The 19213-nt window shown below is 47.8% G+C and overlaps 1 protein-coding gene across 2 annotated transcripts in view; it reads right to left on the bottom strand.

The window, feature by feature from the left end:
• LOC307074784 (uncharacterized protein) overlaps window positions 1-19213 on the bottom strand; it is a 146851-nt gene that overhangs the window by 34692 nt on the left and 92946 nt on the right. For both annotated transcript variants that reach the window (XM_079735129.1, XM_079735130.1), the window contains one exon: window positions 6192-6365. In XM_079735129.1, coding sequence (XP_079591255.1) covers window positions 6192-6365 — 174 coding nt within the window. The remainder of the gene's footprint in view (window positions 1-6191; window positions 6366-19213) is intronic.

The raw sequence follows: 19213 nt of genomic DNA, 5'->3' as shown, positions 1-19213 counted from the left end.
AGGACTTTTGTTTAAATCAATTATTAGAAATGTTTTATTAATTTAACATTTATTCATTCATTTATCATATTGCATAATAGTTTTATAGTGTTTGGAAATCGTTTTGTATATTAATATTGCTTTTCATTGTATTTATTATGTTTATTATGTATTGTAATACATGATAGTAGTAGATCTACAGAGATGTTTTGTATATTATTAGAAGTTATATTCCAATATAATGTATATTGTGTTTTGAGGAGAAAAAATATCAGAGTGAGCATTAAAACATTTTGCGAGCACGAGAGCAAAGACAGCATTTGTGTGCACGGGGGCGTCAGTTGTGTGCTGCTTCACTTTACGTGTGTACTCAATGAATCGTTTCTTCCTCACAGGCTTTATTGTTGCTCTCGTGGTCAGAGAACTACTGAGCGTGAGTGCAGTATCAGTGCTTACAGTAATGATTTGCGTGCACAGATGTGTTACTTGTGTGGGAGCGCAAAGTAATTTTTGCTCGTGACTTTAGTCAGTGATCTACCGCCATAAACGTTGCAGGCCTGTACGGCTCGGTGTCGCATCACGATACACTCTTCATTCTTAACACGAGCAAAACAAAGTCCTGGTTCCGTTATGAGAAAAGACGGAGGAGGCGGCAGGCAGAAACTGGAATCCTGGGATGATCTTCCTCAGGGGAACCGCGCGGCTTTCCGGTCACCACGTGCTGCCTGACCCCCTGCTGTGGACCTGGTGCTACCTGACCCCCTGCTGTGGACCTGGTGCTACCTGACCCCCTGCTGTGGACCTGGTGCTACCTGACCCCCTGCTGTGGACCTGGTGCTACCTGACCCCCTGCTGTGGACCTGGTGCTACCTGAACCCCTGCTGTGGACCTGGTGCTACCTGACCCCCTGCTGTGGACCTGGTGCTACCTGACCCCCTGCTATGGACCTGTTCAAGTCTGATGATTTATATCCCGTTCAGAGGATGCTCCGGGGGTTAGCAAACCAAGCTAGCTTCACACTAAACGTGTAAAACATCCCCGACATGAACAGAGACACAAATAAAACTATCCCCACATACACTCTCTCCCATACTAATTTAACCGTCAAACAACTAATAAGTAAATGTTTAAATATCATTTAGCTGGGCGATCTCTACAGAGATGAAGATCTCTCCTCCTTTGTCTCTTCCCTCTCTCTCCTTTTTTTCTCTCCTAACCCTAGGGGGGCAGACCAGGCGGCCAGGACAGCTGCGCTCAACAGGAGAAGGGCAAAAGGCAGGGCCAGGGGTCGAGGCCGCCGCAGGGCCAGGGGTCGAGGCCCCCGCAGGGCCAGGGGTCGAGGCCGCCGCAGGGCCAGGGGTCGAGGCCGCCGCAGGGCCAGGGGTCGAGGCCGCCGCAGGGCCAGGGGTCGAGGCCCCCGCAGGGCCAGGGGTCGAGGCCCCCGCAGGGCCAGGGGTCGAGGCCCCCGCAGGGCCAGGGGTCGAGGCCGCCGCAGGGCCAGGGGTCGAGGCCGCCGCAGGGCCAGGGGTCGAGGCCGCCGCAGGGCCAGGGGTCGAGGCCCCCGCAGGGCCAGGGGTCGAGGCCGCCGCAGGGCCAGGGGTCGAGGCCGCCGCAGGGCCAGGGGTCGAGGCCCCCGCAGGGCCAGGGGTCGAGGCCCCCGCAGGGCCAGGGGTCGAGGCCGCCGCAGGGCCAGGGGTCGAGGCCGCCGCAGGGCCAGGGGTCGAGGCCGCCGCAGGGCCAGGGGTCGAGGCCCCCGCAGGGCCAGGGGTCGAGGCCGCCGCAGGGCCAGGGGTCGAGGCCCCCGCAGGGCCAGGGGTCGAGGCCGCCGCAGGGCCAGGGGTCGAGGCCGCCGCAGGGCCAGGGGTCGAGGCCGCCGCAGGGCCAGGGGTCGAGGCCGCCGCAGGGCCAGGGGTCGAGGCCGCCGCAGGGCCAGGGGTCGAGGCCGCCGCAGGGCCAGGGGTCGAGGCCCCCGCAGGGCCAGGGGTCGAGGCCGCCGCAGGGCCAGGGGTCGAGGCCGCCGCAGGGCCAGGGGTCGAGGCCGCCGCAGGGCCAGGGGTCGAGGCCCCCGCAGGGCCAGGGGTCGAGGCCGCCGCAGGGCCAGGGGTCGAGGCCGCCGCAGGGCCAGGGGTCGAGGCCGCCGCAGGGCCAGGGGTCGAGGCCGCCGCAGGGCCAGGGGTCGAGGCCGCCGCAGGGCCAGGGGTCGAGGCCGCCGCAGGGCCAGGGGTCGAGGCTGCCGCAGGTGGGCGCCCCCGCCGCGGGGGCTGAGCCAGCTGGAGCGGTTCGCCAATATCCACATGGGCAGGCTTGAGCCGGTCTATAGCCACCCGCTCAGGCCTAACCCCCATATCCACAAAAAAAGTTCTTAGGCCCACCCTCCAAGACGCGGAAGGGGCCATCATAGGGGGGCCGCAGCGGGGTACGGTGGCCATCGTGGTGGACGAAAACGTACTTGGCTGACGGTAAATCCCTGGGAACACCGGGGGAGACCATGGTGAGACGTCGGAATGGGAACGAAAGGCTGGCCGTACACCAGCTCTGCCGACGAGGCCTGAAGATCGTCCTTGGGGGCGGAGCGAAGGCCCAGCATAACCCATGGGAGGCGGTCAGCCCAGTCGCTGCCCGTAAGGCTGGCCCTGAGCGCGGTCTTCATGTCCCGATGAAACCGCTTGCAAAGCCCGTTGCTCTGTGGGTTATAGGCTGTGGTAAAGTGGACATTCACCCCCAGGACCCCGGCGACCGCAGTCCAAAGCTCCGACGTGAACTGCGTCCCCCGGTCCGAGGAAAGGTCGGACGGTGTGCCGAAACGGGCCACCTGAGCCATAACGAACGCCCGGGCCACCACCTCAGCTGCTGTAGTGGAGGACAGGGGAACCACTTCTGGCCACCTGGTGGTCCTGTCCACCATGGTGAGGAGGTAGGTGTAACCACGGGAGGGTGAAAGCGGGCCCACCAGGTCCAAATTCACATAATCGAAACGCCTCTCCGGCACTTTGAGAGCCAAGGGGGCTTTGGTATGACTTTGGTATGATGTCACCTTTGCACGCTGGCACGCCACACAGACAGCGGCCCAGGCCCTGACGTCCTTTCGCAGGCCCGGCCAGACGAACTTGGCCCCCACCAGCTTGGCAGAGGCCTTCACCCCCGGGTGGGAAAGGCTGTGGATTGTGTCAAAGACCTTATGCCTCCAGCCAGCAGGCACCATGGGGCGCGGTTGGCCAGTGGAGACGTCGCAGAGGAGCGTAGTGTTGGCCGTGCCAAATACCACATCCTCCATGAGGAGCGCCGTGGGGGCCGCCCTGTAGGCCTGTACCTCAGAGTCTGTAGCCTGATCCCCAGCCATAGCTGCGTAGTCGAGGCCCAAGTGGACGGAACCAATAACCACCCGAGAGAGGCAGTCGGCTACAAAATTGTCCTTGCCGGCCACATGCTGAATGTCAGTGGTGTACTCAGAGATGGCGGAGAGCTGACGCTGCTGCCGACCAGACCATGGCTCCGAAGACTTGGCCATGGCGAACGTCAGTGGCTTGTGGTCAACGAAAGCCGTGAACCGACGGCCCTCCAACAGGAAACGGAAATGACGGGTGGCAAGGAAAAGAGCCAGGAGCTCCCTGTCGAAGGCGCTGTATTTCTGTATTATTGCTGTATTATTATCGCTGTATTATTTCGGTGTCACGGAGCTTCCTGCTGAAAAAGGCCAGCGGCTGCAAGGCTCCGCCCACCCACTGCTCACACACAGCCCCTACGGCGTAATCGGGGCGTCCGTAGTAAGAGCAACAGGGGCGGTCGGAGACGGGTGCGCCAGCAGAGCAGCATTGGCCAGCGCGGTCTTGGCAGCATCGAAGGCAGCCGTCATCTCTGTGGACCAATCCAACACGAGGGGTCGAGGGTCGCATGAGCTGGGCCACATGGGGGAGGAAACGGTTGTAGAAGTTCACCATGCCCAGGAACTCCTGCAGGGACTTCACAGCGTGGGAAACTGGCGATGGCGTCCACCTTGGCCGGGAGGGGATCCGCCCCCCGCGGGATGACGTGGTGGCCGAGGAAAGTGATGGATGACCGGCCAAACTCGCACTTGGCCAGGTTGACAATGAGACCATGCTCACTGAGCTGACCAAACAGCTGCCGTAGATGCATCAGGTGGTCGTCTGCGGACGAACTGGCAACGAGAATGTCGTCCAAGTAGACGAATAGGAACGGCAGGTCCCGCAGCACAGAGTCCATGAGGCGCTGAAATGTCTGTGCTGCGCCCTTGAGGCCGAAAGACAACCTCAGAAATTCAAAAAGTCCAAAGGGCGTGATGACCGCCGTCTTGGGGACATCCTGCGGGCAGACGGGCCCCTGATGGTAACCGCGTACCAGGTCCACCTTCGAAAAGATGGCGGCGCCGGCCAGGTGGGCGGAGAAGTCCTGAATGTGCGGTACCGGGTACCGGTAGGGGGTGGTGGCGTTGTTCAGGCGACAGAAATCACCACAGGGAAGCCAACCGCCATCAGCCTTGGTCACCATGTGCAGGGGGGAGGCCCACGGACTGTTGGAACGGCGTACGATGCCGAGGCGCTCATCGGGGGGCCATGGCCGCCAGCCATAGTGTCCACAGGCGTCGCCGGCAGGATGCTGCGCTGAGCCCCAGAATCGACCAGCAGCCGCCGGCCGGACAAGGCGTCAGTGACGAACAACAGCTTGCAGTCCCGACCAGCGCTCACAGCTGTAAATGAGCGCTGGCCCCGGCTTTTCCCGGGGCCCCAAAACTGCAAGGCTGGCGACACTGCTTGGCCTTGGCCCCAAACCTGGCATGGTAGTAACAACACCCGTCGTCACGCTGTCGGCGGGCTGTCACAGCGGCTGCGGTGTCCGGGTCGTACCCCGGGGGCGGAAGCGGGGCCGATGTGTGCTGGGGGGGCAGCAGCGCATGGACAAACTGCTGCCTGTTGGCGAGGAAAATCCTGTCGGCCTCCACAGCCACCGCCCGGTAGTCCTTGGAGGCAAAGAGGGGGGAGCTGGCCAGTGCGGTGCGCACGGGTGCTGGAAGCTGCCGCAGGAAGATGTGGGCGAAAAGGAAGGAGGGATCCGCCGAGCCCAGCACAGCCAGCATCCTCTCCATCAACTCGGACGGCTTGCCGTCACCCAGGCCGTTCAGGGAAAGCAGGCGGTCCGCCTTCTCCAGCTCCGACAGTTCAAAAAGGACCGGTAGGAACATCTTGAGTGCGTCGTACTTGCCGACAGCTGGAGGAGCCTCCAACCGCGCCATAGACCTGGCCGTCGTCGAGGCATCTAAGGCTGCTACCACGTGGAAATACTTCGTCACGTCCTGCGTTATTCCTCTCAGCTGGAACTGGGCTTTGATGTGTTGGAACCACGACCGTGGGTTGTGCTGCCAAAAGTCTGGTAACTTGACGGTGGCAGCATAGATAGCGCCAACGTTAGCCGCGTCGTTAGCCGCGGCGGCCGGCGTCACAGCGGGCGCGTTGTTATCACCGTCGATGTGCAACATAATCCAGCCGTATCCAACTCACGTCGGGGGTCACCAATTGTGGAGTGCGGTTAATGACTAGACAAGAGACGGAGATGGGTCGAGCCGGCTTTACTCTCCACTTCAATAATACAAGTTACTCCAGCATGAGTCCAAAACGTAACTGCCGTAAACCGGAACACTCGTAAACCCGAACTGTCGTAAACCGGAACTGTTACCCCAAAACCCTTTTCCTTAAAGGTGCAGTCCCTTGGTGAATGTCTTATTATTGCCGTTGTGGGTCACCACAATACAACTTTATTTAACTATTAATAAACTAATACTAATTATTTGCTCTCCTTATTTATTATTTCACAATAAATAGAGATTTTATGAGTTGTCCCTTCACCCTGGTTACACAATGTAACAATATTTTTCTGTAACCTGTTCATATTCGTTTTTTTTTAAATTTATTTTAATTTGAACAACGAATACTGGACATAGTAATATTTTAAAATGCATTTTGTGTGACAATTGCAAGTTTCAAATCTTTTTTTTAAAAGATTGCTGTTAAGGCTTTCAGGAGGTCTTAGGTGTCAAACTAGGCATATGGATGTATTAGAATATCCACCTAAACAACAAAGTGTAGCCTTTATATGATACCAAAGTCATGAATATGGTCATCACAGGTACTGAGATAAGCTGAGTTATATAACTTTGATGTTCAGCATTTATTTAGAATTGTACCTTGAGTAAAACTGACCTGAGAGTTTCCAGTGTACAGTGTGGACTCCCCAGTCCAGCAGAGAGCAGCTTCACTCCTGAATCCTGCAGATCATTGGTACTAAGGTCCAGCTCTCTCAGACTAGAGGTGTTGGAGCTGAGAACTGAGGCCAGAGCTTCACAGCATCTCTCTGACAGATGACAGCCATTCAGCCTTCACACAAACAATAAACACAAAAAGTTAGGAACTGTCATTAAAATGACCTACATCTTTTACGTTAAACGTAATGAAGGACTTGGTTATCAACCTATAACGTTATAGCGGCCAATAACGCAATTACTGTCAGTAAGGTAATTTAAATGTAATAAAGCCAATAACGTAATAACTTGCCAACAATGTAATAAAGTTGATGAGCCAATAACGTGATAAATTTTTGCAAAGAATGTAATAACTTATTAAGTTATTAGCTGCTTGTATTAAAAAAATACTTTGAAATTGTAATAACTGAGCCAATAACATAATAAATGAGGCATCACTTTATTTTATTTTCAATTTCTGGAGAGAAACTGTCACCCTTAGCCTTATTATTGCATCTTGCATCACATGTTTAAATATCTGACCTTACAGTTACCCCTCCACCCTCCTACCCCCCTCCCCTCCTTTGGATTTATATGGAACCCTTAGGGTTCTGTTATAGTACTCTGTGGATCCAACTCCGTCACCACGCAGACGCTTCAACGGAGTCGTGAGCTTTTCAAAGTTCTACTATAGGGGAACCTTAGAGTTACATATAAATCCAAATCCACTCTTTGCTCCTTTAAAGCATCCTTTGGAGGGGGTATGAGGGTGGAGGGGTCACTGTAAGGTCAGATATTTAAACATGTGATACAAAATGAAAATACAATAAAGTGATAACTCATAGATTACATCATTGGCTCAGTTATTACATTTTCAATGTTTTTATTTATACAAGGCCAATAACGTAATAACCAGCCAATAACGTAATAAGTTATTACATTATTGGTAAAAGAGTTATTAAATTATTGGCTCAACAACTTTATTACATTATTGGCAAGTTATTATGTTATTGGCTTTATTACATTTAAATTATTACGTTAATGGTAGTTAATATGTTTTTGGCCGTTATTACGTTGTTGGTTGCTTCAACGTGTTAAAAAATTGAATAAGATATGTTTTATTAATTGAACTACATTAGATCCTTAAACGTTAATTGAATAATCTGTGTAACTTTTAATTAAGTTATTGTCTTTATCTTTATTAGAAAGAAGGGGTTAGGGGGTTTATTGTAATGCTTATATATTCTACTATCAGGTATATTGTGTTGTGTATTGTCATACATTATTATGAGTGAACCTACAGAGATCTTTTGGAGGCTTTGATCACTGGCAGCAGCCTCAGAAAACCCTCCTCTGAAGCTGAGTATTTCTTCAGGTCAAACACTTCCAGCTCTTCTTCTGATGACAGTAAGATGAAGACCAGAGCTGACCACTGAGCAGGAGAGACATGTGTTTTGAGGAGACTTCCTGATGTCAGGGACTGTTGGATCTCCTCCACTAGAGAGTGGTCGTTCAGCTCATTCAGACAGTGGAACAGATTGATGCTTCTCTCTGGAGAGAGATCTCCACCAATCTTCATCTTGATGTAAGACACTGTTCCCTTCTTGGTCTGAGAGCTACTTCTTGTCTTTCCCAGCAGACCTCGTAGGACAATCTGATTGGTCTCCAGAGAGAGGCCCAGGAGGAAGCGGAGGAACAAGTCCAGGTGTCCGTTCTCACTCAGTAAAGCCTTGTCCACAGCACTCTGGTAGAAGAGGATGAGTCCATCTTCATCGGAGATAAGTTCATCTTTGAGCAGATTGACCCCAGTGTTGATAAAGGACCAGAAGACGTATAGGGCAGCCAGAAACTCCTGGATGCTCAGATGGACAAAGCAGAACACTTTGTCCTGGTACAGCCCACACTCCTCTTTAAAGATCTGGGTGAACACTCCTGAGTACACTGAGGCTGCTCTGATATCGATGTCACACTCTGCCAGGTCTGCCTCGTAGAAGATCAGGTTGCCGTTCTCCAGCTGGTTAAAAGCCAGTTTTCCCAGCGAAACAATGATCTTCCTGCTCTCTGAACTCCAGTTTGGATCTGTTTCAGCTCTCCCATGGTACTTCCGGTCCCCCTGTATGGACTGAACCCTCAGGAAGTGGCTGTACATCTGAGTCACGGTTTTGGGCGTCTCTTCTCCTTTCTGGGATGTTTTGAAGCAGTCCTCCAGAACTGTAGCAGTGATCCAACAGAAGACTGGGATGTGACACATGATGTGGAGGCTTCGTGATTTCTTGACGTGGGAGATGATTGTGCTGGCCAGCGTCTCCTCTCTGAATCTCTTCCTGAAGTACTCCTCCTTCTGTGGGTCGGTGAACCCTCTCACCTCTGTCACCTGGTCAACACACTCAGCAGGTATCTGATTGGCTGCCGCAGGGCGTGTGGTTATCCAGATGCGAGTGGAGGGAAGCAGGACGCCCCTGATGAGGTTTGTCAGCAGCACGTCCACCGAGGTGGACTTTCTGACATCAGTCCAGATCGGGTTGTTCTGGAAGTCCAGAGGAAGTCGACACTCATCCAGACCATCCAAGATAAAGACAACTTGGAACCGGTGGAATCTGCAGATCCCTGCTTCTTTGGTCTCAATAAAGAAGTGATGAAGCAGTTCCACCAAGCTAAACTCTTTCCCTTTCAGTAAATTTAGCTCTCTGAAAGTGAGGAGAAATGTGAAGTGTATGTCCTGGTTGGTTTTGCTTTCAGCCCAGCCCAAAGTGAACTTGTGTGTTAAGACAGTTTTACCAATGCCGGCCACTCCAGTTGTCATTATTGTCCTGATTGGTTCATCTTTTCCATGTAAGGGTTTAAAGATGTCCTCACATCTGATTGGTGTTTCCTCCTTGGCTGGTTTCCTGGAAGCGGTTTCAATCAGTCTGACCTCATGTTCCTTGTTGACCTCTCCACTGCCTCTCTCTATGATGTAGAGCTCTGTGTAGAAGTCATTCAGATCGGTTCGCTGTCCTGCTTTAGCGATTCCTTCAAACACACAACTGAACTTCTGCCTCAAATGATACTTGATTTTTTGTTGGCAATCGACAGCATCGGATCCTAAAAGAGAAAACAACAGAAGACATCAGTTAGTGGAAGGTGACATCAGTTGAACCAGGTCAATATTTCCTATTAAATTATCAACTTTATGATATTTAGTGGCTTCATTACTTGTGTTCGGAGAAGCTGGTAGTGACAAGGACTGCATGTTACAGATCCAAAATGTTCAGGACTATTTCTATATTTTCACAGCAGCATGATTGGTCTAATGATAGTAATAATGATAGTGAATCAGTGTCAAGCAACTTGTTATGCTGATATAACAAGATAGTGTTGCATCTCTTTAACTGAGTTATTCTGCTGTTTATCTTCAGTATAATGTAGGGATGGGTCAGAATATTTGATTATTCGTTCCTGAGGGTCAAAGTCGATTTTTAACATTTGGACCGTTAACATTTTTTCCCAATTCAAATAAACAAGAATTAACGGACAGAACTAATGTTGGACAGGTGTCCAAGGGCATTATCCCGCTTATACCACAGTCACTTGCATTGAAAATAAATGAAGACCATTCATTTATAGGGGGATTATTTGTTTATCAACATGGTGGATGTGCGCACAGAATTATTGCCATAAGAAAATGTGTTTGACCGGTTGCCATGGTTATCTCCGTGCGGTTAATTTGCGGTTGCGGTGTTAAGTAGCGATGTTGTCGGCTTACTGTGCGTTCACACCAAACGCGACATTTGTCGCCCGTTCGCGTTGTCGGCGAAGTTTTGTCGCGCCACAAATCGCAATCTTTCGCTGTGCAAGCCAAGCGAATTTGTCACGCCACAACTTTAGGCCGCCAACGGTGCTTCATGCCAATTCATTCTCAACCACGGCCGAGATAACCACCATTGCATGTCTTTACCTTTTGTGGAAGAGGGAGAGACGTCGGAGGCCCCGAGGCAGTCTATTCATAATATTGTAATGACCACGGAAGAGGCAGTGAATGAAGTATTGATTAGACAGATTTATTAGATAGGCCTACCTAATAAACCGTTGGAACACACAAGACCAGAAACCATAGGAACGCAGGTAAACAAACCCCGAGAAGCCCAATCCCTACGAGAGCTCCCCGCGCTACGGCCATCCGGAGGCGCACAGAGCTTTTGGCCGTGATATTATATATACAATTATATTATATTATATACTATTATATATAGAGCTCCAGGAGTCGCAAACGACAACAATCACTTTCTCCTCGATGCTGCGGTTCACCCCGGACTGCACTGCACTGAGTTGGCCGGTTGAACGCTGATTGGCTGTCATCACGCGGATTTCGCGACAAAGTTGAAATATTTCAACTCGAGCGAATTTGTCGCGCCACAAATCCTCGTGAACGCGCTCGCCTGTGCAAATCAAACTTGTCGCCGGTTTTATCTAGCGAATAATTCGCCTGATACGCGTCTCTACGTTCACTTTGTATGGGATCTTGTCTCCCCGTCGCGTTTGGTGTGAAGTTACTGTTACATTAAACTGTAATCAGACAATGCGGTTATATGCTATAGACCCTATAGTATCTGTCGTATAAAGGCTGGGACGAATTTCAAATTATAAATACGTACTCTTTATGTTGAAAGTAGACTGTCGCGATTCAGCCTTTATACCACAGATACTGTAGGGACTATAGCATATAACAGCGTTTCGGATTACAGTTGAATGCATTTTTCAAAATTTACCAGCTCTCGTTTTGAGGGCTGAACAGACAATTTGACTGGAACTACTTAGCAGGTAGTTGTTGCTTTGCGTTTAAGATATTAAGTGATTTCTTGCCGATGATCCATGGCTGCCTTTGTGAATGTCGGCACGCATCGAATAATCGATTATTCGTTCATACCACCCACCGATTATTCGACCATAAAAAATTTGAGTTATTCACATCCCTAGTATCATCAGTGTTGGGAACGTTACTTTAAAAAAGTAGTTAGTTATAGTTACTCACTACTTGTTCCAAAAAGTAACTGAGTTAGTAACTGAATTACTCTATAATAAAAGTAACAAGTTACCAGGGAAAGTAACTATTTGCGTTACTGTAAAAAAAGAAAGTATGTCAGAATTTGGATTTTTCTGAGCAGTTTTCACTTGGCCTTAATGTGTTAAATGGTTGAACTGCCCATTCAAGGCCCTGATATACTTCCAACTGTATTTTAATTTGCTTGGTTGCAAAGGCTGTGGAACATCTGCCGAATACAACAGAGAATGCCAACTTCTCACCGGATTGCTCCGGACTCGCCATTTCTGCTGCTTCATCGAATCTGTTTGGTGTGTGCGTTTGCGTGTGTGTGTGGCGTGCGTGTGCTGGCTTGTGTGTAAAAACACTGGCTCCGATTGGCTACCATGAAACATGACTCTGCCTTAGCCAATCATAATCGCTTATCTCGTTGTTAACCCACCTCACTAGAAGTTTGTGTTTGGAGTCAGGGGTGCGTTTGGATTACGCAGTTTATTCAATCAATTCATAGTAATGCACCGCATTTAACGTACAGTAACGGTAACGGCGTTGTAACAACAGAAACAATAATTAGTTAGATTACCCCGTTACTGAAATAACGGCGTTACCTAACGGAGTTATTTTATACTGCGTTATTACAAACACTGAGTATAATGCTTAACATTCTTTAACCTGATACCCCCATAATAACCCTATATATCTGGATCAAACCACTTAACCTGATACCCCCACGCTAACCCTGCATATCTGCATCAAAACATTTAACCTGATACCCCAACAATAACCCTACATATCTGGATCAAACCATTAAACCTGAAAGCCTATTTCTACTTTTTTCTATCTCTTTTTTCCGCATGAGCCTCCTCTTTTTCAAAATAACAGCATATTCAGTTTCAAATAAAAGTTTCTTACTGCTCTGTTTTCAAAATAAGAGTCTCTTACCGCCCCACAGTGTGTCTGCCAGTTCCTCCTGGTTCATCTCCATCAGGCAGAGCTTTGTGATGTCCACCACTCCCTCTATGGCGCGCCTCCTCTGCTCCTCCTTCTTACCATCCACCTCCTCCTCCTCCCTCTGACTCTCTGAGCATTGTGGGTAATCTGGTAAGAGAACCCTCCAGAGCTTCTTCAGCTCCTTGTCTAGAAAAGCGTGTGCGTTCTCCTCAGCCCTCTGGAACAGAAATAAATCACGGAGAACTTTACTCTGAACTAACTGAGGACATCAGAAGCATCTGTCCTGGATTCACGTCCCGCTGGACAAGAGATGCTTTCTAATGTTCATGGAGAGCTGAAGCCAAACGTCTTGGTGGACATTTACACACCTTGATCAGCTCTGTTTGATGCTGCTGTAGAGACTGAGCACTGGTGACCTTTGACCTCTCCTGGTGTCTGTGGGGAACACACACACACACACACACACACACACACACAGCTTTTAATCACACTGCAGTTTTCACACTGACAAGATAATTCTCCTTACAAGGCAGTTTTAAGGTGAAAGCATTTCACTTGTTTCAAGCTTTCAAGTCCTTAACTATCTAAATTAGATATTATAACTTGTTAATGATACATTTTCACTCTGCATAACCTGATGCTTTGAACTAGAATCACAGAATTATTAATCTGTTTGATCAACACTATCGTACCAAACTTTGTCAACGTCATAGTCTAATTTAAGCATGTTATCTTTTCCTTCTATGATATTAAGAACAGACAATGACCAAATGGAGGTCACTGTTCTACTGTCAATCTTGACCACAGACAGCAGTCATGCAGACCAAACACAGTAGAGAACAAAGACAGAACCCTGTTCATATCAGGGGAGCCTTACTGCTCAGGTCAGATGTATTGCTCTCCTTGAGTTTCTGGTCTGCCTGTTCACGTTGTGTTTTAAACGTGGCCGATACGACGACTGTGGAGCTAGAGTGACGTCAGAGTCACATTACGATACGACTGTTCACCCTGAGGTCTGCTGCTGCTCTGGGCTTCAACACATACACACGCATTTTCTATATACACGTGCAGCTTTGAACTCATGTATTGTAATTTATTGTTTGATGTGTACTTTTAGGGTTACTATAAGACCTATCATTTAGCATTCATCACAAATGACTCTGAAAAGCAGTGCCAACATTAATTGGCATTCAGCGAACAAAAGGCAACAGGCTGATTATCGTTTAGGGTGCCACTCAACATGCAACACGCCCACTCAAATGGTGTGAAATGCCGACATTCTACTGCTCATTCACATATAAGGTAATTATCATTTCCGCCGGCTAAAATACAACCTCAGGGGTAGTCTTTTTTCACGTTGTCCAATGTCAGGATATGTCCTTTACATGCGCGGCCCGTCTGGAGAATAGCGGGCTAATGGCGGGCTGTACGTCTATGAGTGAAAGCAGCTAGAATGGCATTCAAGCACTAACATGTTGACATAAAAACACACCTATTACCCTTCATACTGTGAGTGTTGATTCACAATGCGTTTAGCTAACATAGAAAACGATTCAAATTCATACGATTCAAACAGCAGAATAAACGGCCTCAGCCATGAATCAATCCAGCACCAAGTGGTCCTGTGATCGGACGTTGTTATGTTCTGATTAATGATCGGCGGGCCGGATCAAGATGATCCGCGGGCCACCAGTTGAACAGCCCTGATGTATTGGCTGAATCCTCACCTTTCCTTAGAAGGTTGGTGATTTCCATCTTTAAAGTTCCAAGGTATACCCATAGACCGGTCACTCTTCATGGAGACACAGCTGGGTCCAGGGGAGTCTGCTCTCTCCTGTTGGACTCTTCTAGAAAAACAAGAACCAGGATTTATGGATGTTTGTTAGAAGCTGTATCTTTATAATATAAAGATAAATCCTCACTTCTTTCTCAGATTATTGACATGGAAATATATGGACAGGCAGAAAATGAAGTTATTAGTCGTTTTTACACCTGTCCTCCGTCTTTTCTCCACATTTGTACATCAGGAGGTTCGACCGTGAGGGTCATTCACAATAATTCACACTTGATGGCCGATATGCGGACATCGTTGTCGCTCAGACATATTGTTTTGCTTAATTTCACATACAACAAACACTGGGACTAATGTAGTTGATTTCTATGTTTAACTGAGAAAACAGGGAATGGAAGGCCGGGACCCTATAATGTTCAGCTAACTGTCAATAATAATTGCTACGAGAGTAGCGTATGTGTGTGCGCGGGAATGACAGTATGTGTGTGTGAGTGGACGAGCGAGGAGAGCGAGCGGTAGCGTGTGTCAGTCTAGTGAACTAATGAACGAGTCCGGTTGTGTCTGTTCAAACGTGTACTGTAAAGTTAGTGAAACTAAGAATAAAGTACCCAGCCTGTCAAGAATGGGTGGCAGCTTCATTCCGACCATATTCCGACCTATAAGCAGACCCACTGGCGGTCAAAGTGAAGGGTGTTCCCCCCCGAGAGAACATCGGCCCTGGAGGGAACGTCTCCCCTGTGCTCCTCGACTACGGTCTGGGAGCCCACAGCAGGAAAGGTGTAACATAATAATAAAAAAAAACATTTTCTATATACGCGTGCAGCTGTGAACTCATGTATTGTAATTTATTGTATGATGTATACTTTTAGGGTTACTATTAGACCTATCATTTAACTTTCACCACAAATGACTCTGAAAAGCAGTGCCAACATTAAAATATTTTTAAACCATTCAGCGAACGAAAGGCAACAGGCTGATTATCGTTTAGGGTGCCATTCAGCATGCAACACGCCCACTCAAATGGTGTGAAATGCCGACATTCTACTGCTCATTCACATATAAGCTAATTAAATTTCTGCCGGCTAAAATACAACCTCAGGGGTAGTCTTTTTTCAGGATGTCCAATGTCAGGATATGTTGTTTACATACACGGCCCGTCGGGAGAATAGCGGGCTAATAGCGGGCTGTACGTCTATGAGTGAAAGCATCTATAATGGCATTTAAGCACTAACATGTTGACATAAAAACACACTTATTACCCTTCATACTGTGAGTGTTGATTCACAATGCGTTTAGCTAACATAGAAAACGATTCAAATTCATACGATTCAAACAGCAGAATAAACGGCCTCAGCCATGAATCAATCCAGCACCAAGTGGTCCTGTGATCGGACGTTGTTATGTTCTGATTAATGATCGGCGGGCCGGATCAAGATGATCCGCGGGCCACCAGTTGAACAGCCCTGATGTATTGGCTGAATCCTCACCTTTCCTTAGAAGGTTGGTGATTTCCATCTTTAAAGTTCCAAGGTATACCCATAGACCGGTCACTCTTCATGGAGACACAGCTGGGTCCAGGGGAGTCTGCTCTCTGCTGCTCTTGGCTTCAACAACACACACACACACACACACACACACACACACACACACACACACACACACACACACACACACACACACACACACACACAGATAGCTTTAATCACACTTCAGTTTTCACACTGACAAGATAATTCTTCTTACAAGGCTGTTTTTAGGTGAGAGCATTTCCCTTGTTTCCAGCTTTTAAGTCCTTAATTATCTTAATAAATTAAAATATATTTGTATACTTCCTTAAATGATAGTGAAATAGTATAACTTGTTACTGATATGTTTTTACTCTGAGTAACCTAATGCTTTGAACTAGAATCACAGAATTATAAATCTGTTTGATCAACACTTACGTACCAAACTTTGTCAAAGTCATAGTCTAATTTAAGCATGTTATCTTTACCTTCTCTTAAGAACAGACAATAACCAAATGGAGGTCAATGTTTAACTGTCACTCTTGACCACAGACAGCAGTCATGCAGACCAAACACAGTAGAGAACAAAGGCAGAACCCTGTTCATATCAGGGGAGCCTTACTGCTCAGGTCAGATGTATTGCTCTTCCTGAGTTTCTGGTCTGCCTGTTCACGTTGTGTTTTAAACGTGGCCGATACGACGACTGTGGAGCTAGAGTGACGTCAGAGTCACATTACGATATGACTGTTCACCCTGAGGTCTGCTGCTGCTCTGGGCTTCCACACACACACAGCTTTTACTCAGACTAATGATGGAGTCATGATGTATCACTGCTGAGCTCTGAGGTGGACAACAGTCACAGAGAGAGAGATCCTCTTCTTACCTCTTAGCTTTGCTCCGGGGGCCATGTTCCCCAGACAGAGCGGTCTTAGAGGTAGAACCCCCCTCCTCTCTCTCCTCATCCATAGTAGACTGGAGACCTGGACACAAACACAAGTCATCCATCACTTAATTTGCCTTTTGAACTTCAGCTGTTTATTGAGAGAGAAGATCATTTTGTCTGCGTCACACTTAAGCATTATGGACGTCATAGACCTTCAATATGAACCCCACAACATAACCACACTGCCCTCACTACAGTACAGATGTGTACAGCAGGTGAGAACTGAGAGATGAGAATTAAACACCTTGGAGACTGTTACTGTGCTTAAACTACAACACAAAAAGATACACAATAGACTTAAAAATTCATTGCGGTACAATTAAAATGTAAAGAACGTTAGAATGTTGCGTTCTTGAAGAAAGTAGTCTAATCCGGATCGCTTTTAACTCACTTCATTTGTTAAAGTATTTCGGTATGGTAACTATGAAGCAAAAGGAGAGGAATTGTATGGACACGCGTGTGAGCGACAAACAGCAGGCCTCTCTGCCTAACTCCCTAGTATGGACTGCCGGATGTTTCTGATCTCGTTGGCTTCAGGCCCTGCTTTAATACCGAGTAGGCGTGGCCTATGTGACGTGTTGGTTTCGCCCTCCTCACCTGTCTAAAGGTGCTACCCTCTGTGGCTGGTATAGTTTATTGCAGCTTAAAATGTCGGGTCCTGTTTCCTAGTGGCTATGTATGGTAATTACAGCTTATGTGTTTGATCCTACTTCCTAGTGGCTATGTATGGTAATTACAGCTTATGCGTTCAATCCTACTTCCTAGTGGCTATGTGTGGGCAGCTTATGTGTTTAAGATACGTAACAAGAACAATTTCTCCACTGGAACAAAGTCTGAATTCGGTCACTTTACTGAACCACAGATTCCATATAAATCAACTGGTGAAGCTCAACACATCGATAGGGTATCCTCTTATGACCAACAAGTCTATTTCTCTCCCTCCAAGGCTGTGGTTTAAGCCATAGGAATCCAGCCTAGATCCACAGGAACCCCCCTGTGAGAGTGGTACAGTCCAGCTACAGGCTACTAGGTGGATCTATAAAACTGTAAATAACCAGTCAATACGCACAAATATTTAAAATTTTAAAATATCAGCACATTGAAAGGACTTCTGTGACGTCCTTCTTTTAATTTGGAAGCATCAAGACAAACGAATCACTTGAATATTGAACGCAGTGTTCAATTTACCACACGGGTCAGAAAAGCAGTGAAACGTGTCGTATCTCTACAGTAAACTGTCTTTAATTGATAAGCGATACACGGACACATTTACCATCCCCAGAGGAGCCGCCCCCCTCAGCACGTGTCACGTGTTTCCAGGGAAAACAGTTTCGCAGCACACACACACACACACACACACACACACACACACACACACACACACACACACACACACACACACAAAAACAAATATTCGCCTTTGCCATGTTTAACATCCTACCCTTTAAAATATCGCAAGCGGTCTACTCTGCTGCAGTCTGTGATTCAATCAACTCAAACTGTAGTAAAGTGGAACGTTTAGCTTCAAGTGTAAGTGAACCATTTAAACGTCTTGGTAGTAGTAAACCAAATGATTTGACACAAGCTCCATTTTGAAACGCTCGAAAAGGTGCACCGCAGCACCACCTGCTGGTGAGAGGATGTCAGTGGGATTGGCTGAGCTGAAGAACACGAACCAGTCACCAGTGACCTATGTGTTGAGGCGGTGGCGGCAGTGTTAATTCCCCTCGAGGTCATGTCCCTCTCACACGAGTGATGCTCTCAGATATAGAGTAGGCCTACACTACTGCCGAATGATCCAGGCCCACAGAGAACAAGACCCAGTACAAGATGACGTCTAAACACCTTCACTAACCAAGATGACCGTCTTCCTGTCTAAATATTGTAATCATAATACCGCACTACCAATATAACAACTGTCTGGTTCTGGGTTCGATCCCCAATGCCCACAGTCTAACAGGTAGCATTCTACAGAGCAGGAATCTTCAAAATGATTCAATAGCAATTTTGACAAATAGCAATGCATCCATACATTGACTGACGTTTTTAACCATGTGGTTGTACAGGAAACTAACCTTCACCCTATTGATGAGATTCAAAGTTATTTATGTTTTTCATCTGTCACGGATCAAAGGGGACTACAGTACCTTAGTCGTCTTCCTGCTGTGATGAAGTGAGCCACACCAAACCGTCCGACTCATAACAAGGAAATGATGAACCAACCAGTCGGACCAGTTCATACTCCTCCCAGTTCATACTCCTCACAGACTAACATGCAAAGGCGGCTGATCCAAGAATAATAACTTTATTCAAATATGAACTTTGGACAGGGAGCTGTGACGCGTAGAAGCTCAGAGAAAAACCAAGAGACACTTGATGGTTCAACCAGCCTGTTGAGACACTGCTTCTCTACAGCAGAACCAACAGGAACACAGATACCATGTTATCAATAAAGAGACCGATAATGTCTTGAATAGAAGCACATCAAGTAGAAAAGGCCTCCTCTGCCCTGTTTCTGCTGAACACCTCCATGTACAACCCCCCTCCATCCTTTGAAGACATTTGCCTCCATGTGAACGTATGAATCAGTAGAATCTATACAATAGATGGATGATTTCTCTTTTCAGAAGAGCAGAGTACTGAGTAGAGCTTCCTCATAGTACAAGATACTCAGAGTACAGAGTACTTAGAGTGCAGTGTACTCAGAGTACTCAGTCTGCAGAGTATTCAGAGTACAGAGTACTCAGTAAGGGTTAGCATGCTGTACTGGCTT

This window comes from Pollachius pollachius (genome assembly GCF_949987615.1).
Source record: "Pollachius pollachius genome assembly, chromosome: 4".
NCBI classification, from domain to species: domain Eukaryota; kingdom Metazoa; phylum Chordata; class Actinopteri; order Gadiformes; family Gadidae; genus Pollachius; species Pollachius pollachius.
This window is presented reverse-complemented; position numbering and strand designations above follow the sequence as displayed.